At 47.8% G+C, this 22,335-nt stretch overlaps 1 protein-coding gene across 2 annotated transcripts; it reads right to left on the bottom strand.

Moving 5' to 3' along the window:
• Positions 1–1,139: 1,139 nt before the first annotated feature.
• Positions 1,140–18,939, bottom strand: THNSL2 (threonine synthase like 2). Of its 2 annotated transcripts, XM_068564063.1 has the most exons (10): positions 18,871–18,939; positions 18,312–18,517; positions 15,746–15,980; positions 14,208–14,402; positions 13,331–13,483; positions 9,869–10,099; positions 6,789–6,937; positions 6,557–6,682; positions 4,204–4,355; positions 1,140–3,700 (listed from the first exon to the last, which is right to left on the bottom strand). In XM_068564063.1, exons 3-10 carry the CDS (start codon positions 15,966–15,968, stop codon positions 3,475–3,477), a joined length of 1,455 nt encoding a protein of 484 aa, XP_068420164.1. In that variant the 5' UTR covers positions 15,969–15,980; positions 18,312–18,517; positions 18,871–18,939; the 3' UTR covers positions 1,140–3,474. The 2 variants fall into 2 exon arrangements, with proteins under 2 accessions (XP_068420164.1, XP_068420165.1); XM_068564064.1 differs by lacking the exon at positions 18,312–18,517.
• Positions 18,940–22,335: the final 3,396 nt, after the last annotated feature.

The following is a 22,335-nucleotide window of genomic DNA, read 5'->3' as shown; positions in this document are numbered from 1 at the left end:
GCCACATGCCTGGGTTCAAGTCCCAGCCCCTCTTCTCCCTCGTGGTACCACCCTGACAGGTTACCTCATCTCTAAAACATAGATGGTAGTAACACCTGTTTCACGGCTTGCTGTCAGGATTAAATTAGTTGATTCTGGTGAAGTATTACCTGGCGTAGAGCAGGTCCTATGAGGGCCGCATTATGACTTTCGTGGGCTCCAGGCACTTTTGCTTTCAAGGGGTTCTTCTACAAAAAATATTTAAAGTTCTTTTTTACTACTCTGTTGGCATAAAGATGAATACAATCCAAGCCGGATTGTATTCATTTTTTTTTTAATAGAAATAAAAATATTTTCATGGGCCTCTAAATATCTCATGACCCCGAAGTATCAGGCTGGTCTTGCCTAATGGATAAATGGGTCCTGGGGGCTCCACCAGGTACGCTCTTGTGGATATTAAAGTGTCTCGGAAGCTGTCAGGTGCTGATGGCTGTAAGGGTCATGGTCATTCCCTTAGGAGTGCTCGCCCATCCTCCTGTGCGTAAAGCATTCCTGCCCTCTCTCTACGTGCTGAATGCCATGCTTCAATGTCAAGTTTTCCAGTAAGAGGATGCCCTCTGGCCTCTCCTTTCAGCCCCTAGGCACCTAGTAGGTGCGGGGCTAGTGGTTCTGTTGTGGAGGTAGCAGGCAGAGATCAAGCTGGGTGACCCAGAAGCTCCTTTAGACTTCGGGGGCCGGGAAAGGCAGGTTTGGAGGCCAGATGCCCACTGGCTCCTTTCACAGCGGCCCTCAGAGTGGTGGTAACAGTGCCCTCTAGTGGCCAAAAATACCTCCACGCTGTGCCTGCCTCACCTGCCTTCCAGAGGGGCCCCCAGAGACCAGAGCCTCAGGCTTGTGTTGATGTCCACGTTTGTGTTTGTCTAACCCCTTCCCTCAATCTACATGAGATTTGAACCCAGTAATATAACTAAATCCACAACTATCTGCCGTGTGTTCGTGTGTACCCAAAGCCTAGATCACTGCTGTCCGTAGAAATACAATGTGAGACAAAGGCGAACCACATATATAACTTTAAATGTCCCTGGAAAAGGAAAAGGAAAAAGATGGAATTAATTTTGATAACATGTTTTATTTAACTCAATACATCAAAATATCATCCTTTCAACAGGTCATCCGTATAAAATTATTAATGAGATATTTTAGATTTTTTTCATTGGAAGTCTTTGAAATCCAATATGTAGTTTACATTTGTGACACATGTCAATCAGAACATTGAATTTTCATTGGAAATACTTATCTGTATTTTATGTACTTCATAAATTTCACAGCTGAAAAAGTAGATTCACATACCTGCATTTTTCCAATCATACCTAGAAGCTTTCCAATGACTGAATCAAGTAATAGTTTTGAAATTTAAATGTAAGTTAAACTTAAATAAAATTTAAAATTCAGTTCCTTAGTCAGACTATTCACATTGCAAGGGCTCAACAGTCACATATGGTTAGTGGCTCCTGAACTGGACAATGCAGGCTAGAGCATGAAAATAGTAGCAGGAAGAAAGTATGCCCTTGTGAAAACAAAGCCTATCTCCCTGTGGAAGAAAATTATTTATAAACTTAAAGTCTCTGGCCAAGGTTCCCCGAATGAGAGGGCAGAAACTTACTTGGGGCATTTGTAAGGACTGAAGATGGCGCACCCACGCCCACAGATTTGTCTCTGAAGGTCTGGGGTAGGGGCCAGGAGAGTGTATTTTGGATAAACCGAAGGACCACACTTTGAGAGTTATCGCACAGTATCTGGCAGATGTGCAATCACAGGGGAGCTATGCCCCTGGTTCCTGCTGGTTCTGGAATGTACCAGGCACTGTGTTCAACCAGGACTGCCAAAGATAGGCCCACAGGCAATCCATCGGAGAATGGGGAGAAAAGATAAATATAGGTGTTGTTATTATTCCTTCATGTCTATTTTAGCACACGGTTTGTGTAGTTTACACATAATTTAGTACACGTATGTTGGGAGAACATATTAAAAGTTTTTTAATCAATAGGGGCAAATCCAAAAAGTTTTAGCCCTTGCGTTAAACAATTGTTCCTATCTTCAAGGAGCTTAGAGACAGAGAGATAATGTCTCAAGCGGATAACCATAAAACAGGGCAGAAGGGAATACACACCTTAAGAAAGCTACAGTTGGAGTTCTGCCAGAGTTTGGAAACAGGAGTCCTTACTTCCAGCTGGGCTGATGAGTAAAAAGACACAGTAAACAAGTACCAGGAACCAAGACAAATAGCCTGTGAGATGGGACTTGTGGGTTCATCAAAGAAGGACAGTCTCCCAGAGGCAAGTGCAGGGTCAAAGGCATGGAGCGGGGAGAGCGTGAGTCGTGTCTTCAGTGGAAAGAACAACTTGACTTCTCTGGAGCAGCGTGATTATGGAGGTACCTATGGAAATGTAGGCATTTGGACTTTATTTAGTGTTTAAAGAAGGATCATTGCTTCTCGCTGCTACGACCATGACTTGGTTTAATCAGGATGGTGAACCTGGTACATGAGCAACAGGGCAACTTGACCTAGTTTGAGGCCCCTGCTTTCCTACATGGCCTGGATCTGGTGATGCTGAACCCCGACTCCTGTGCCACCTGCCCCGCTGCCAACCTGGGGCAGCAGATGGATGCGGGACACCATGGCACCACCATCACCACCTGACAGGCACCGGGCTCTGCCCACAGGGCACGCAGAGTCACCATCACCCTGGACCTGCACTTTTATTCCAGGGATGCCCAACGTTTGACAGGGTGGAAGCCCTGTGGCCAAGACCTCTGGATCTGACCTGGGGACCAGATAAATGAAGGCTCAGAGCCAGACCTGTGGTAATAGAGGGAGCGGGCCCCACCTGCACAGGTTTTAGGATCTGGGGGTCCAAAATCTTGGAGCCAAGGTTGCCCCTGAGCCCCAGACTTTTCATTTGCAGGCCCTGAGAGTTTCACAGGAAGCAGTGATGTTCCTGCACTTTCTGGCCCTGGGGGTGCACCCCCAGCAATCATCCCCGACTCCCTCCCCGCCCCCCGGTGACCAGGCCCAGCACGGCCAGCCAGCCACAGTGAGAGCACCGAGCAGCCAGGGAACAGCACAGCCCGCTGGCTCCAGACCCTGAGAAACTCCTGCACCTGCATGGAGAGAAGGTGCACAAGGCAGCTCAGAGGGGACACCTCCCAGGGTCCGAAGCATGGAGAGAAGGTGCGCAAGGCACCTGCATGGAGAGAAGGTGCGCAAGGCACCTGCATGGAGAGAAGGTGCACAAGGCAGCTCAGAGGGGACACCTCCCAGGGTCCGAAGCATGGAGAGAAGGTGCGCAAGGCACCTGCATGGAGAGAAGGTGCACAAGGCAGCTCAGAGGGGACACCTCCCAGGGTCCGAAGCATGGAGAGAAGGTGCACAAGGCAGCTCAGAGGGGACACCTCCCAGGGTCCGAAGCCTAAAGGAAGCCAGCTCCAGCCTGGCTACGCCGGCGCTTTCCGGAAGCGCCCCTGCCGCTGCCGGCTCAGGTCCTCAATCAGGCCCCGAAGCATCCGCGTCCAGTCGTCACCCTTCCGCATCGGGGTACAGCGCGCCTCCTTGTGCTCCAGGGCGAGGATCTCCGCCGGAGTCTCCGGGGTCAGCCCGGCAGCCAGCACGGCCTCCGGGAACTTGGCTGCAGAGGCAGGAGCCAGACAAGAGCGGGGAGGGCTGCGGAGGCAGGGCAGGTGGGAACAGGGGGCGGAAGACAGAAGACAGAGGGACAGGTGCAGAACGAAGGCCAGGAGGGAGAAGAAGGAAGAGGGGAAGGTTAGAGGTAGGGTGGAGAGAAAGAGAGAGAGAAAAAGACATGTTTGGTCCCTTGAACTTATCTCTGCAATGACTCTGCAAGCAAATTGCTCCTCCTTGTTGGAGGCCCAGCTCCCTCTTCCAGGATCACAGTCTCAGGACACAGTTCCACGCAGCACCCATCGTGCTCATAAAAGCCATTTGTGGGACTTCCCTGGCGGTCCAGTGGTTAAGACTCTGTGCTTCCACTGCAGGGGGGCATGGGTTCCACCCCTGGTCAGGGAACTAAGATCCCGCATGCAGCAAGGGGCAACCAAAAAAAAAAAAGGCCATTTGTTCCCATTCCTCTGTCCCCTGCTTGGGGAAGAGGAGGACCCCTGAAAGCCAAGGGGTTCCCCCGACACACAGGCGCCCACCACCTGTACCTGGGCTGCCGCCTGTCCGCCTGCTGGTAATGGTAGCTCACGGCCACGGCCGAGTGAGGGCACAGCAAGTACTGGTTCTCTTCCCAGCAGCGGCCCATGGTCTGGATGATGGCCTCGTCTGACACTGACTGAGACGTTACTGCCTCTGAAAGCTGACAGGTTTCAGGGTCAGAGGGGTGGGAATCAGGGCTGAGGGGACGTGGGGAAAAGGGGAGAAAATTCCCACCACATAACATAGCCCGATACACACCAGAAACTCGAATGAAACGTTCAGATTGAATGGCTGAGATTCAGCTCAGAGAAAAATCTGGTTTCCCACATTTCCCAGTTTTAAATGGATTCCCTCAAGTTAGGGGAAGGATACCTTTGAGTTTCAGGTCAACACATTTAGTTAGAATTTGGCTCATGAATCAGCAAATTAGTGTATAGTCTTGTTCAACAATGGGACAGAACACAGGGTAAGGGCACTCAAGCATTCCTGCTGCTTTGCTGTTGGCACGCCCCCTTCCTGTGGATGTGAGAATAGCTTCCCGTCAGTTCCCACCCAGCTCTTGTGGCACCTCCTTTAGGAAAACTCCCCACTACCTTCAGACAGAGGAAGACTCCCTTCTCAGTGCTCCCTTGGTGTAGATGGTTTATTTGATCATTCTCTGAAAATGCACTGCATGCTTACAATGTGCCAAAAACCCTGCATATACTCAACTGCGACCAATAGAGACCATAGGGTATTATAAATTGTTTAGATACCTTCCTGACCCATTAGAGTTCACAGAAGACAATGCATGTGTTTTATTTATCTTTGTATCTCCAGCACCAAGCATGGCTCCTGACTCATGGTCAATATGCAATATGAATGAGTGAATGAATGAATGAATGAATGCTGTTCCAGCAGTTGGAGTATCTTCTACGTGTACAGTGGGGGAGAGAATGAAGAATTGGGGAATATGGTGTCTGTCTTCATGGAGCACCTCATTTACATGAGGAGAAGGATTGGGGATGTCAATACAAACCATTAAATAAGTTGAACTTCGGCTGTGTTACAGTCTGAATGTTTGTGTCCCTCCCAAATTTATATGTTGAAGCCCTAATCCCAATATGATGGTATTTGAAGGTGGGGCCGTTAGGAGGTAATTAGGTCATGAGGGTGGAGCCCTCATGAATGGGATTAGCGTCTTTATAAGAAGAGGCCAGAGGGCTAGCTAAATCTCCTTCCACATATGAGAAGGCAACCAACTGCAACCCAGAAGAGGGCCCTCACCAGAACTCAACCATGGCACCCTGACCTCAGTCCTCCGGTCTCCAGAACTGTGAGAAGTACATTTGTGTTGTTTCTAAGCCACCAGTCTGTGGTACTTTGTTATAGCAGTCCAAACTAATTAAGACAGGTTTCATCAAAAGAAGCATAGATTCCAGAAGACAGAAATTCCACTCCAGTCTGTGTGGGTGTATCTAGTTCTGGAGACAACCCTTTAAGATGCACATTGACCACTCAAAATTACGTCATGTAAGGGAAAGCTAAAGGAACCAGGAAGGCTTAGCAGGTAAACGAAGATTCTCTACAAGTATGGGAATCAGATGGCTCACCAGTGCACAAGCTAAGAAGTAACAGGTTCTAGCTTGACATAAAGAACTTCATAATGATTAGAGCTGATGTGAGGTAGTGAGGTCCTAGGCACTGAAGATATACACAGTCTGGATGACGATTTGGTGGGAATGCGGCAGAGAAAATTAAAAGCAAATTCAACATATGAAATTCTTTTTTTATATTAAACAAGTTTTCATCAGCAGGTTACCTTAAAATAAAAGCAATCCCTCCCTAGACTCCTACCCATCTGTGGAGATAAAATTTCTCCTTCCTTTTTAAAAAAAAAAAAGCTAATAATAGAACAATAGTCTCTGCTCATACTGGATGGGAAAAGTGGCTTCCAGTTATTATTGGAAATCAACAATAATAAATAAAAACAACAGCTAATATATTAAGCCCTATATTGCCAGGCAGTATACAAAGTGCTTCATGGGTATTATTTGACTTAAAATTCAACAATGCTATGAGGCAGGCATTCTCTTTATCCCCATTTTATAGATGAGGAAATTGAAGCACGGAATTTAAGAAACTGGTCCAAGGTCTCACAGCTGGCTTGGAGTTAAGCCCCACCTGACTCTAAACCAATAACCTCTACTGCCTCTCCTCATTCAACAAAGAAATCCACATGAAGTGACTGTAGAAGTGCCAGGCTCATAGTAGGGACTCAAGAAACAAGCATCCCCTTTCCTTGAACAGATTTTCAAACCCCAAGTCTGGTCTTGTGGCTGCACCCTTTCCTTTCTCCATGGTGTGTGGGTGGTAACTGACCTTGCTGTGCAATTCCTTGGGTAGACTCACACTTCCGGTCCTTTCAAACTGCTCCATGAGGGCTCTTGTCACCTGGCTGTCAGAGCCAGCTAGCAGCCAGAAGATCCTCTCCATGTTGTACGGCACCTGGGCAGAAAGGCAGGGTCCCGAGGGTCACGCTGACCTCAGCCCTTGTCCACCTCCACCCGACCAAAACCTGGGTCAGACCTGCACATCGCCTCACAGGCCCCACCTGAATGTCCATAGCTGATGCCAAGGTTGGTTTGACGGCCTCAGACAGAGAGAAGTCTCCCCGCTGGACGGTCCTGTGGATGATGTCATTGTAGTTCACTGCCACGACCAGGTGGATGGGCAGGCCCATCTTCTGAGCGATGAACCCAGCTTAAGAGAGGAGAACAATGGTTTCTTAGACACAACACCAAAAGCACAAACAACAACAAAAAAAGTAGATAAATTGGACTTCATCAAAATTAAGAAGATTTTGTGCTTTTTGAAGCTTTTGTGCTTCAAAGGAGACTATCAAGAAAATGAAAAGACAACCCACAGAATAGGAAAAACTATTTGCAAATCATATGTCTGATATAGGACTTGAAGCCAGAATATATAAAGATTTCTTACAACTCAACAATAAAAATACAAATAACCCAATTAAAAAATAGGCAAAGGACTTGAGTACATATTTCTCCAAAGAAGATATACAAATAGCCAATGAACACATGAAAAGATACTCAACATCATTAGTCATCAGGAAAACACAAACCAAAATCACAATGACATACCACTTCATACCCACTAGGATGGCTAGAATCAAAATGATAGATAATAACAAGTCTTAGTCAGGATGTGGAGAAACTGGAACCCCCCCATACACTGTTGGTTGGAATGTAAAATGATACAGCCACTTCAGAAAACAGTCCAGCAGTTTCTCAAAAAGTTAAGCACAGAGTTCCAGTATGACCCAGAAATCCACTCCTAGTTTATATATACTCAAGATAACTGAGAGCAGGTCCACACAAAAAACCTACGCACGAATGTTCATAGCAGCATTATTCATAACAACTAAAAAACTGAAACAATCCAAATGTGCATTAACTGATAAATGGATAAACAAAATGTGGTATATCTATACAATAGAATAGTATTCAGCCATAAAAAGGAATAAAGTACTGATATATGCTACAACACAGATGAGCCTTGAAAACATTACACTAAGTGAAAGAAGGCCGCATATTGGATGATTCTATTTATATAAAATGTCCAGAATAGGAAAATCTATAGAGACGAAATAGATTAGTGGCTGCCTAAAGCTGGGAGGGATGAGGGGAAATGGGGAATGACTGCTAAAGGAACAGGACTTCCTTTTAGGGTGATGAAAATGTTCTAAAACTGATTATGGTGATGGCTGCACAAATCTGTGTACACTAAAAACTATTAAGTTGTATACTTTAAGTGGGTGAAGTGTATGATATGGGAATCACAGAGCAATGAAGCTGTTACGAAAAAAAGAAGGAAAGAGTAGGAGGAGAAGTTTACTGCGCCCTGACACTGTTCCCGTGCCAAGCCCTGCCCCCAAGCAGGTACTGACATGTACTTGCCACCATTTGCAGAAGAGAAAATGGAGATTCTGAGAAGCTGAAATGACCCATCCAAAGCCTGCTAAGTGGCAGACTAAGGACTTGAACTAGGTCTGTCTAAGTCTAGAGCACATGCTGAGTCCCGTGACTCAGTCTCCTAGAACCAGCGCCCTCAGACTGCATCCCCTGCAAAGGGACTGAGGGGGGACAGAGTAGCAGCCTCAGTCTACCCTAATAGCAGTGTCTGTTTGCATGGAACAAACAAGGAATTCCTCACCCTGAAAGATGGAAAGCCCAGAAAGGCAACGTAGTTTTTGGGAAGGTTCCTACTGCCATGAATGGTTTATCTCTGATGAGTAGGTAAAAGGAGTTAAGGATAACCGCACCACCCAATATCACTCTTAATTTTGCAAAGCACATTCACAGTCTTATTTCACGTGGTCCTCAGTAAGCATCATGATATCCTTGTATGACAGAGGAGCAACGGAGGCTGAAGAGGTCCAGGGGCTTAAGGTCAAGCAGCTAGTTCCTGATGGAGCAGGGCTAGATCGGAGTTCCCTCTGCAAACATTGCTTTTGTGCCAGGCACTGTGGCAGACACTGGGACATGTGCAGGTGGCATCACTCCCTGGAGGGTGATGGAAATGCGCAGTGTGGTGGGCTTCACCCCATGGATGGGGAAGAAGGCTGAGCCATCCTTGTCTAACAGCCAGCTTGCCATTCTTTCCATCCCTGTGTTAGCTGCAGTCAGGAAGACTCCTGACCGCTAAGATACTTTCATGGTCTCACCTCCAGCCATCCTGGACGCCCATCAGAAGCGATGCCACTAACAGAACCATCAGAAAAAAGTTATGCCAATCAGGAGGCAGCCTTGCATGCTTGTGAGGATGCAGGCTCTGGAGCCAGCCTGCCTGGGCTGCCATCCTGGCTCTGGGACTGACTGCTGTGTAACCAGGGGCAGGCTGACCGACTTCTCTGTGCCTCAGCTTCCTTGTTATAAAATGGAAATAATAGTATCGTCCCCCTCATAGGCGCGTGTGAGGATTTAAGGAGTGAATACGAGAGAAGCATTTAGAGCAGTGCCCGATGCATAGTCAGTGCTTGATAAATGTTAAGTATTATTATAGGAAATGATTTTAATGCCGCGTAGCTCTATAGCTCTTGACCCTCACAAAGTTCACATACACGCATAAAGAATCTTATTTGCGCCTCGTGGTCATCCTGAGAGATATGATAAGTGTTCCAATCTCCCTTTGATAGTTGAGTTGCTGAGTCTAAGGGACAAGACGTTTAGCTGGTAAAGGACAGAACTGGGCCCAGAAGCCTAAGTCCAGGACTCTTTCCACATCACACGGTCTCCAGGGAAAACACGCTGTGCCAGGCGAGCCCTTATCTTCAGAGCGGGCAGCTGGCAGGAGCTGGGAGGAAAGTCCACGTTCCTGGCAGAGGGCACTGCCAGCCGGGCCAGCGGCTGAACCTTGACCCAGTCTCCCCACACTCTGCTGAGCAAACACATCAGATCAGGCAGCCGGAGCACCTCGGGCTTAACCCATCATTCTTCCCCTGCGGCAAGAGGCCAGGATGTCCCCCCAGGGAGTTGGGGGAAGTTTTCTGGAAGCTTATTGTGTGTAGTTTCCCATCACTTAGGACCCAACCTTTCTCCTCATGGTTACACCAAAGTGCAGCTGGGAGGACGGGGACCACAGGCGTTTTTCTGGAAAGCCCAGGGGTCTCCTTACCTGCAAGGTTACCGGCAGCCCCCGATGGTACAACCACCTCCACGGGGGGCAGTGGGTGCAAGTCTAAGGCTGGTGCACACCGGAAATAAGCGAAGAAGTGGTGGGCCATTTGCACGAGGACGCGGGACCAGTTGACTGAATTCAGACTCATCAGGTTGTGCTCCTTGACAAAGGCCACATCGGCAAACACGGCCTTGATGGGCTCGTCCAGCTCATCGCTGTTCCCCTCCACTGTCAGAGGAGAGAGGAGAGGGAGTTATCGGGAGCACGAAGAACCCTCAGGGGGCCAGCATGTGCCCATAAGGTCAGCACGTGCTCCTAGGCTGAGCCCATCCTGCTGGGACCTTCCCTCAAACCATGTCTCATATCCTTGTGGTCACATTTCCAATGTTTCTACCATTATCTAAAACTAGATATAAAATGTCAGCTTTCTGGGATATTGGGGGAAGAATTCCTCTCTGTATTCCATGCCCACTTCCCCAGTCTCTGGGAACAAGGAGGGATGGTTTATCATGTTGTGAGATGGTGAGAGGCTGAGCTTTACTTCACCGTCCTCCATCAGGGGCTGGAGGGAAAGAGTCGCTCTTCCCACGTGGGTTCCTACTCCAAGTTGTACTCGTCAACCCAGCCCAACCAGCAACCGAGGCAATATTGTTCTCTTATCTGAAACCTGGGTCTGTGTCTCCACTGGGTCCAAAGTGGGAGGACAGCAGGGGAAGATTATCAGGGGAAATGCCAGAGTAGGCACTGAGGTTATTTATTTACTTATTTATGGCTGAGTTGGGTCTTTGTTGCTGTGCGCGGGCTTTCTCTAGTTGCGGCGAGTAGGGGGCTACTCTTCGTTGCGGCGTGCAGGCTTCTCATTATGGTGGCTTCTCTTGCTGTGGAGCACGGGCTCTAGGTGCTCGGGCTTCAGCAGTTGTGGCATGTGGGCTCAGTAGTTGTGGCTTGCGGGCTCTAGAGCGCAGGCTCAGTGGTTGTGGTGCACGGGCTTAGTTGCTCTACAGCATGTGGGATCTTCCGGGACCAGGGCTCGAACCCGTGTTCCCTGCACTGGCAGGCGGATTCTTAACCACTGCGCCACCAGGGAAGCCCGGCACTGAGGTTACTATTCATTCCACCCTTCATCGTGTAGCAGTAATGAGGCTGCAGGACTGACTCCAGATCCATGTACAAGGGGGATATTTGCTGGGGTGCTAGGAAAAGATTCACTGTTTTTAAGAGAGAGCCACAGGAAGAGAGACTTGGTTACCTTCAGTAACCATCATATGCCACAAGAGGAATGAGGCTGAAGGGAAGATGGAGCAGAGAACCTGGCTCCCTGAAGGCAGTGAACCGGCCAATCGGGAGCCTATCCCGCCTCTAGACTTCCAGGTACATGAGCTGAAAAATATCCCTGTTCAAGCCAGTCTGAGTTAGATTTTCTGTTACTTCCAACCAAAAACATCCCAAATAATATATAACTGGCACTTGCTGATTATTCTGTGCTTAAGAAGAACCAAGTATACAATGTATATGGAAATTCATGACTTTAGAAAATATCAGTGTCCAACACACAACAATCCAGGTGGCCCATCTCTACTCCCTGAGCTCAACAGCCAAACGGAAAACACCCACCGTTAGCTCCCGAACTAACACACGTCCTCCTGGAAACCAAATCAGAAGATTCCAGAAAGGAAAGGAAGAATTTGAACAGTCCTGTTTTAGAAACAAAAACTGATTCCTTTAAAGGTTCCTGCCTTATTTTCTTGAAGCTCAGAACGTGTATGAAACAGAAATGCCCTTTGGCTCAGGCAATAGCACATTTATGACATACTGCATTCATCACCATCCACATGTCTGCCACTATATTTCTTTTCTTTCTTTCTTCTTTTTAAAATTTTTTGGCCATGCCACAGAGCATGCAGGATCTTAGTTCCCCAACAAGGGTCGAACCCATGCCACCTGTGCTGGAAGCGTGGAGTCTTAACCACTGGACCACCAGGGAAGTCCCCGCCACTATTTTTCAAAGGTGCACCATTCTCCACCCCATGGTCAGGAATGGTGCTTCTATACATGCCCTTAGGTCAAAGCCTTCCAATATCTGTGTACAAGGAGAGAAGGGCGTAGGTGCAGAATAGAGGTACAAAAAGCTATTCTCTGCTTTGATTCTAGGCAAAGACAGTCCTAGATTCATAAATAGCAATTTTGGTGCTTAGGGTGTAACAGGGACACTCAGGAACCTGAATATTGTACATTAAAATCTTGCCATGACTGCAGGAAAATGCAGCCAGATATGGGTAATTCATTACCAAGGCTAATGTGTAAGATTTTTGCCAACACCCACCTTAGCTAAACCATAAACTTTTCAGTGGAATGCGTATGTGCTTGCTAAAGAAAAGAGTAGAAGGGGCTTTTTGTTTGCTCTTGAACAAATGGACAAAGAATATTCATGTTACTCCCATGGGTAAGGTTCGTTTTCACTGTTCTTTTGGTCCTTGACAAAATTGGTGTCATATAAAAACATCATCTATGGGATTATAACAGGAGGCCAGGCCAGTTATAGAAGGAAGGTTTTCTGTCACCACATCTGCTGTCCTGCCAGGTGAGTGACCAAACCAAGCCAGGCCACCTGGACAGCTTGCCCAAGGCCACAGTGCACAAAACCTCAGCAAGACCCCTATTGCTCATATTCTAACCCCTTCCTTGGGGCTACCTGGGGTGTAGTAGGGTGTCAGAGGTAGAAATAAAAAATAAAAAGTATGGCTCCACTCAAACTCATCCCACCTTCCTACACTCGTGAGCTCCGTAATGATTAAATGCACTCAGAATAGATGGCCAGACATTAAGGAGATGGCTTTTTGCCTTTCTGCAAACACAAAACGCTACGATTCATGATGTGGCTCAGGAAGAGGGGTCACTAGCGATGGGTCCCACTGAGTAGCTTCTTATTTTAAATACTTAGACCTGCTAACCAAGTGCATAGCTTAGTTGATTCAACACGGCAAGGGAGGGCATGAGCTGCCAACATGCAATGGCACATTCTCTTAAAATAATTATTAAATGTGTTTTTGCCATCTGAACTTCAGGGCCCTGGGACAGAACCCAAGTCACTTGGCTCAGGCTATGACTCTGGGTAGCTGCCTGTAGATATGGCACCAGCAGGGTGAACGTGCAGGGAAGTGGCATTCTTTGGGGTATGGTTTTAAACCTGTGCTTCCTCGGTTGTACTGTCAGTATTGGTTTATGCACCTGTCACCTCCAGTACTTTCTGAGACTGTGTAGCCACAAGCCTGCTCAGAGCTAAGCCAAGGCATACACCAACCTCTAAACATGACTGATGAAGGAAGGGAAGGAGAGAGAAAGGGGAGGAGGAAGGATGGTCAGCTAGTCAATTGCCTAGTTTTGTTCCAGCCCATCTCCCAAAACAGACCACTTGAGGCAAAGCCATGCTGTCCCCGGAGCCTCTGTCCCAACACTCACCTCCAAACACGTGGACATTCTCTCTCAGCACTGTCATCATCTGGAGCTCCTGAATCTTTGTGCAGCGACCTTTGGGCAGCAGAACAATGAGGTCCACGTTCTCTGCCCCCTGAACACTCTCGATGGCAGCACTTCCTGTGTCCCCAGAAGTTCCTGGATGGGAAGAAGGAGGAACCCTCCTCTTTAGGACGAGGGAGATGCAAAAGGAAAGAAATGGCCCCTAAAGCACTGTCGCCAAGTGAGGCAATATCCTGGAGGGTAGGAACCCAGTACTTAATCTGGGGTCCTTGAACCTCCAAGGGATCCACGGATAGAAATCAGGGCATCTGTGAGCTTGGCGCCATATCTTCTGTGTGTTTTATGTATTTAAAATATTATTCTAAGAAGGTTCCACAGCCTCCACCAGACTGTCAAAAGGGTCTGTGGCACAAGAAAAGTTTAAGAACCGTGCTCTATAAATTACGAGGTTGGGATTATCATATACACATTATTATACATAAAATAGATAACCAACAAGGACCTACTGTAGAGCACAGGGACCTGTACTCAGTATTTTGTAATAACCTATAAGGGAAAAGAATCTGAAAAAGAATAGATAGATAGATAGATAGATAGGTAGATAGATAGATAGATAATGTATAACTGAATCACTGTGCTGTACACACACACACACACACACACACACACACACACACATACACACACACGGTACTGTAAATCAACCGTACTTCAATTTACAAAAAAAAAGAAAAAGAACCCTGCTCTAGAAGGACCGGTAACACAGTCCCCGAGAGACATCAGTGGAGGGCATCCTGTGGGTGGACACTGGCAAGCTGGGGCACTGCAGGGCTCCAGGGCGCACGCCCACGATGCACACCTACAACCACGGTGATGTGCTTCTTCCTCTTCTCCAGGAAGTACTGCAGGAACCGTGCAGCACAGCACAGGGACAGGTCCTTAAACGCATAGGTGACCCCATGCCACAGCTCCAGCACGTTCAGCCCATTCCTCAACCTGGATAGATGGACCACCTCTTTGTGTCGGAATCTGCTGAAGGCTCGGTCGATCAGATCTGCGAGGGGAGAGAGGGGAGGTTGGACGGTGATTAAAGGCTATTCTCTTGTCCCTCAAGTTCACTCTCAGTCTCTTTACACTTTTACATTTGAAGTTTCTATCTCTTGCTACCAAATAAAAAGACCAGAAGTTTTTATCATAAAGGATACTGTGTATGAATATAATTGTTTAATCCTAGGAAAAATGTCTGAAAAGGCATGAACTAAACTGTTCATGGATTCCTCATAGTGATGGCCCCAGAGACCAGAACTGGTGCTGTAAGACTTTCATTTTTTACTTTATAAATTTCTTCATTATTTGGATTTCTTGTGTGCATGTATGCCAATGAGATTCAATTAAACAGCTGTGTAAGAAACGAATCAAATGTCTCATCTCTTCTAATTTTCCTTCCTAAAGACAGACTTATTTGTTTGTTTTTGCATTACTTAATCTCACACCTGTGATGCCAGAACCTTGAGATGGTTACTCAAGGATACTTAGAATCCTACCTAAGGCTAAGGTCATCTAGAGTAGTGTTTCTCAAACTTTAATTAGCAAACCAATCACCTGGGATCTTAAAATGCAGGTTTTGGATCGGTAGGTCCGAGAAGTCTGAGAATTCTAATATGTACCCAGGCAACACCATCAGTGCTGGTCATCGAACTACATTTTGAGTCCTCTTCTTCTCAGGCCCAAACTCTCACCATTACATGTGGTCCACAGACCAGCAGCACTAGTACCATCTGGACATTTGATAGGAATGTAGAATTCTCAGGCCCACCCTAGACCTACTGAATCAGAATCTGCATTTTAAAGATATTCCCCCAGAGAATCTGTAGGCACATAACAGTCTGAAATGAGCTGGTCCAGAACACTCTCAAAGTCCCTTCTGGAATTACCATTAAAGGAGATAAAACAGCAATCTGAGGGTCTGGGTGTTTTATACGCAGGAAGGAAATACCCTACATTCAAGCATCTCAGGGTAATAGCGAAATACCTTGAAAGGGTTTTTAAAAAATAAGCCAAAAAAAAAAAAATTCTCCTGGGACTGAGTGAACTGATGAGGATGATTATAATTTTTGTGACTTTCTGTTTGAATTAAAAAAAAAAAAAAACTAAAAAAAAAAAAAAAAATTCTCCGCAGATCACTTTGGCATTCATCTCACTGGAGGTGGGAGCTGGAATGAATTAACCCTTTGGGGATATTTCCAATTCTGGGATTCCAGAGTCTGGAAAAAACTCCAAAGTTTCAGAAATGTGGCTAGGGACCTCCTAGGGGTTAAATGATGGATTTGCAACTCCATGGTGGGCTGGGCTGGCAGAAGTGTGAGATGGGAGAGTAGAAAGGCAGGGTCTGCTCACCATTTAAGTCATCTCTTGGAATGAGCTCGGGCCCAATGAAGAGGCTACACAGCTCCTTCACCAGGCTGGGGTAGGAGACCACACTCCACTGACGCAGGGTCTCTCTGTCCAGCTGAGGGAGCTCCTCGGGCATGTAGAGGCCCCCATCCGGAGCATAGCCAGAGAAAAGGGCCCCTTCAAAGTCAACCCGTGGGGCCATCCCCCGAGTACTGACGTACCACATGATCCTGGAGGCCTGCAGAGGGAACAGTCCCAGAGACACTTGATCTCCAAGCTCAGTACCCCATGGGACGACGCTGAAGTACACCCAGCCCCTTCGGCTGGCCCCTGGGCCATCATCCAGACTGGGAGGCTGGAGCTCTGTGAAATCTCAGGCCAGCTTCACCTGAGACTGCGCAAATCCTGACCTCTCCAATCAAAATGAGGTGATTCTACTGACCTACTACCACCGGAGAGGGGGTGCTGGAGCATGCTGGGAAAGGAGAACACCTGGTCCTCACTGATGAGGAAGAAGTCCTTGGGGTGGGGAAAAGCAATAACAATAATAAGGCAAGTGCCATTTTGATACCCCTCTTGATAAGGAGAGGATGACACACTTGATTATATGCCCTTTTGAGAGCTGTATCTACTTCTGCTAAAAAAACAATCACCTTCAATGGATTTTTAGTAATGCTGCCTATAACCTAATGGTTCTCCACTCTGGTAGTTTGTTGCAATCAGCTTGGGAGTGTTTAAAAAAAATACCCCTACTTGGGACTCTACCTGGATCAATTAAATTGAAATCTCTACATGAGGCTCCTTGGGTGGGTCTAATATACAGCAAGGATGAAGAATAGGGTGGCCAACCCAGCCCAGTTTGCCCGGGACTTTCCTAGTTTTAAAACTGAAAGTCCCAAGTCCCAGGAAACCCCTCAGTCCCAGGCAAACTAGTACGGTTAGTCATCCCAGGTGAAAGCCAGTGCCCTACCTCTCAGCCTGATCCTAAAATAGTTAGAAGTGCTGATATGCTACTCTTACTATCATCTGGCCCGGCTAACTGGTCCTGTCTGCATGCAGAACTCTGATTAGCATGGAAGGGGATAGGGTCCAAGGGCACCCCAGGCCTAACTCTGGTCACACTTCACATCAGTTAGGTTCCCAGGAGCCAAGCACCATGTCAAGGAGCTGGGCTTGAGCTCTGAACACCTTTCTCTGGATCATGGCTGTGGATTCTGATTATAAATCCCCACAATACCTCTGGGGATGAATTTGACTAGACATAACTCTCAGTACCAGCTTGGACTTATTTCTGTGCCAGGGCCAGAGGGGAACCCCTGCCCTCTGGGGACAAAGCCACCTGAAGCCTTCCACCTATGAGAAAGGGAATGAGCTAGCATTGACCTGGAGGAATTCTGGTTCCCTAGACTGTGACTCTGACACACCTGAGCCCAGAGCAAGTCCTACATGGGCTGCCCTGTGCCACTCCCAAGCCTACAAACACGAATGCATCCAACTTTGAGAGGCAGAGACAAGCTGAATTGTCCAAATCATGAATCTTTTGAAAGTGAAAGTGGACATTATTAATAATTATGCTGGGACAATGGGGTAAGCCAGAACCGTCTCAGGCAAACTGGGACATATCACCTTGTATAGGGGTGCACCGCACAGAAATGAAATCAGGCAACTCCAAAAGCCAACTGCAGGGAGTAAGCAAAGAAGGCCCAGTGTCTCACAAACCAGAACAGGGTGGGAGGGCACAGGGCTAGCAGTGCCTTCAAGCAAAAGAGTAATTTCTGTAACTCTGTGGCAAGGGTAAAAGCCAATGCATACTACCCAAGACCCTGGAGTAACGGGAGGGCGATCGTGCCTGGCCACTTCCCGGGGTCAGATTAAAGGAAAGAAGACAACTGGGCTGCCAAAGAAGCTGCGGCAAGCATGAGGGCAGTCAGAGCTACAGAGAAGCGCGAAAGAAAATATCTGCGGAATGCACTTTCCTGGGGCGCCAGTCTCTGTTCCCGGCTCCACCTGGCCCAGGAACAAAGGAGAGGGCCTGAGGCCGGGCTCTGCACATGTCAGTGCGAAGAAGTGAACTGATAAGCGCACGGGAAGGGCCGCCGCCGCTGTTCTAGCCAAAGACCCCAAGGGGCAGCCTTCTGAGGCCAACACGGCAAAGCTACATGCGCTATACACCACTGGGTTCAGTGTAAGGTAAACTGGATAGAGAAGCCCAGAAGTAGAAGCCGCTGCCACAGGATGTGGAGAAGCTGATGAAAAAAAATCAGGCACTCTGGTTGGACTGCTGTATGGGGGCTCCAAGCATCCGACGGGGACTGAACTAAGTGACCTCTGACACATGATTTTATAATTTGCCCCTGTGACTCAGCTGGGCCCTATTCCAGAGTGGAGACAGGTCAGAAAAACTGACCAATAATCTGGATGAAAAGCAAGGGAAACAAGAGAGCGCCGCAAGACAAGGAAACGTTTCAAGAAGGGCTCCTCCGGGAGGCGAAGAGATTTCTGAGCAGGGGTGAGGCCATGGGGAAGACTTAAACCCCTGCGGCCGAACCCTTGGCAGCCGATCGCTGACCTCAGACTGCGGCCCCTGGGGTGGAGGCCCCGGCAGGCCCACGGCAGGCGCCGGCCTCTCCAAGGTCACTGGGCACCAGTCCTCCAGCTGGCCTGGTCTTGGGCCAGGACGGTTTTGATAAGGTCTTCGGGATAAGGCTCCACTCCCAGCCTCTGAAAACCCCGCAGACTTCTCAGTGTCGGGACTCTCCAAGAACTGCAGAAATCCTGCCAAAGGGGCAAAGCATCGTGAACCTTCAACCCTCCCAGGTTCCTGCAAGTCGCAGCGCCCGAACTAGAGGTTGAAGAAAGGGGTTAGGGAGGCCGATCCAGCCACGCTGAAATCCGGGTTGAGCGAAAGTTCCAGAGCTCAAAAGTCTCGCTACCGATTACCCCGGAGAGGGCACCGCGATCGCCGGAAGAGGACCCGGAGAGGGGACCCGGGGCCGGCGCGCGCGTGCTGGAGGCTCGGCCGCTGGGGCGCCCGCTCGCGTGGGGGCGGAATCCCAATTCCCGCCCCGGAATCGGCTGGTTGGGCGGGAGGGTGGGAGGGCTGGGGGGCCCGGGCCGGGCGCGTTTACCTGGTGCCAGGCTCTGGGAGTGGCGGGGCGCGGCCCGGGAGGCGGATCGGGCGCGGCGGGAGTGCCCGGTTCCGGAAGTGCGCGCGGGACGCGGGGGCAGCGGCCAGGCTTCCGGTCGGAGGATGAGCCGGGCCGCCCGGCAGCGAGGCTAAGGGCGGAAGAAAGCGGCGCGGGAAGAGGTGGCGGAGGGAGCTGCAGGGAATGATAACGAGAGGGAAACCATTTATTCCTCACTTAGTATGCTTTTCTGACACTTTGCTAAGCGCTTTATTCACAGTCTCTTAAGTCTTCCTTGCAGCCCCGGAAGCACCACATCGTCGCACGTTTCAGGGTAGAAAACTGAGAGCAAGATGGAAAGAAGAAAGGCCCTTATCGTCTCTGGGCTTCATGCTTCCCACCTACAAAAACTGGAAGGCTGACAAACTGTTTCTCAAACTAGGGCTAGTGAGTCAGGAATTCAGAATCCACAGGGATACATGACATCGTATTGTAGGAAAACACTTTTTATTAAGCACAGATATATTCTAGGGTAAAATGCCTCCCCAATTTATTTTAAAGAAAAAAAGCAAGACGTGAAAAAATGTCTTCCAGATATAGCCAAATGCCCTTGGATTCACGTCCCTGCTCCTGGGACCCGACCCACTTAGACGGCAAAATTTGTGGAACTGGATGTGACAGATGCCGGATAAGGTTTAGACTTGCCTCTAGGCCGGGCTTGGTCACTGTAGGTGGTCCCACTGGACCTCATGGGGATGGAGGGAATGGCTGCCCTCTGGTGTTGCCGTTACGTCTGCTATCTTCCTTCTATTTATGACATTCTCCTAAACCTGTGGTCTCTGCTTACTCAAGTTACCTGCCCTCCAAACTTTGACCCACACATGGTGTCCACATCCATATAAGTCTACGCACCTGCCGTTGGCTGACTCCAGTCTGAGTGGGTCTCAAATTCCTGAAAGAGGAAGTCCGACTCATCACTGCTCAGCTTATAGATTGTTGTCATGGAATTCACACAATGGCCAGAGGGGCCATTCCCAGAGAGGAATCTAGGTCAGGCAGGGACCTGCAAAGAGTTTCCATCCCCTGCATCAAGTGTACTTAATAACTCAAAGGCTAGAGAAACTGAGACCCATGGCAAAAATGCCATAAGATGCCGCAGAGTTTGTTACAATGCTCACAACCAACCAAGCATCTTCTATTGCTGGACGCTTCTTATATGTATGGTTCTTTTTTTTTTTTTTGGCCACGCCAGGTTATGTGGGATCTTAGTTCCCCGACCAGGGGTCAAACCCACCTCCCCAGCACTGGAAGGGCGGAGTCTTAACCACTGGACCACCAGGGAAGTCCCTGTATGGTTCTTATATGTATTAGTTATGCACCCTTTTCTATCATACTAAATAACTTCCTCCATTTCTGAATTTATTTGGAATAGCAGTAATTGTGCCTAATTAATAAGAATCAGAGATGCCTTTTAATGTTCTGATAACTGGTTTTACTCAATAACTTTTGAGAAACTTGTAGAATACATTTGAGAAGGGTACAAACAGTTCTGCAGTTAATGTTACTTCGTGTTGCTCTTTTTTTATTTTCTTCATAGCATTTATTGCTCTCAGACTCATGTGCTTGTTGGCTGTTTTTCTCTCCTCTCTATTCTAATGGAAGCTCTATAAGAGCATGGACCTTAGTTGTTGTATCCACCACTCTCTCGCCTAGAACAGTTCCTGGCCACACTCAGTACATGCTTACTGAATGAATGAATAAAATGCATAGACAACAAAATTGACTTGTTTAAAATATCAGCCATCTGGATGTCACTGGTAACTCATTTAGCAAAGGCCAGCCTACAAAAGTTGATTGGATACTAGTGTGAAATTCCATCACACTAATGGTGGCCGTGTTAAACATCCCTGGAAAACAATGGTCAGCAAGAAAGTTTCAAGCTTCAGCATGAAAACGCACTTTTGCAGTTGCATACATTGAGAATTAGACAATCCGCATAGACTGAAGTGATCTTAAATGCAGAAAGGGAATCTGCAGGCTGTGTAACTTTCTTATTCCTCTGGGTGAGCCAAGCAACCATTTCCCATGGCCCAAACCCGAATGTAGACCCTATTCTAAGAACCTTTTGATGGCGTTAGGTCAGTGGTTCTCACTCTCCAAGGTGTATAGACATCATTTAGGCCTATGCTTCTCAAACTTTAATATACCAAAGCTTCACCTGAGGATTTTGTTAAATGTGGATTTTAATTCAGTAGATCCGGGGTGGGGCCTGAGATTCTGCATTTTTAACAAGTTTTCAGGTGAGACCAATATTGCTGGTCTGAGAACCCCACTTTGAGTAACAAGTACCTAAGAAGTTTGTTTTAAATGCAGATTCCTGGGTGCCATCTCTAAGATTCTGATTAAGAAAGTCAGTGGCAGGGACCCAGGAATCTTTATTTTTAACAAGTGCCCCAGGTGACTCTGATTCAAGTGATCTGTTGGCATATTTAGAGAAATTTTGCATTTGACCGTTGTAATGAAAAAACACCTCAAGAAGAACAAGGAGGGCTTTCCTGGTGGCTCAGTGGTTAAGAATCCACCTGCCAGTGCAGGGGACACGGGTTCGATCCCTTGTCCGGGAAGATCCCACATGCCGCTGCGCAACTAAGCCCATGCGCCACAACTACTGAGCCTGCGCTCTAGAGCCTGCGAGCCACAACTACTGAGCCCAAGTGCTGCAGCTACTGAAGCCTGCGTGCCTAGAGCCCATGCTCCACGACAAGACAAGCCACCACAATGAGAAGCCCGCACACCACAATGAAGAGTAGCCCCTGCTCACCACAACTAGAGAAAGCCCGCGCGCAACAACGAAGACCCAACACAGCCAAAAATAAATAAATAAATAAATAAATAAATAAATAAATAAATGAATGAATAAATAAATGAATGAAGAACAATGGGCTAACAAGCTGCCTTGAATAAAGGTAAAAATGGCAGCTAGGGAAATAGGAAAAGGGTTTGGGGGGGATAGAGAGGAAGCTTTTTAATGGGGACTCTCTCAAGGGTGGTGAGGAAGATTGACTCAGTGTAATGCTCACAATACAGTGCTTCCAAATGGCCTTTGTTTGGACACCTAAAAATGTCCAACACAGAAGTTCATGAAGGGGTTAGTGAAATCATGAGCTCTTAATATAGAGCATGGCATCCTTCATGACAATGAGCCTGGATTCATATTTCAGGAAATAATTGGAGCAACAGCTCCTTTCTAGAGGCAATTAGAAATATAAGAGCATTAACATTTTTTTAAAATTTTTATTTATTTATTTATTTGGCTGTGTCGGGTCTTCGTTTCTGTGGGAGGGCTTCCCCTAGTTGCGGCAAGCAGGGGCCACTCTTCATTGCGGTGCGCGGGCCTCTCACCATCGCGGCCTCTCTTGTTGCGGAGCACAGGCTCCAGACGCGCAGGCTCAGTAGTTGTGGCTCACG

Source organism: Eschrichtius robustus, chromosome 15 (genome assembly GCF_028021215.1).
Source record: "Eschrichtius robustus isolate mEscRob2 chromosome 15, mEscRob2.pri, whole genome shotgun sequence".
NCBI classification, from domain to species: domain Eukaryota; kingdom Metazoa; phylum Chordata; class Mammalia; order Artiodactyla; family Eschrichtiidae; genus Eschrichtius; species Eschrichtius robustus.
This window is presented reverse-complemented; position numbering and strand designations above follow the sequence as displayed.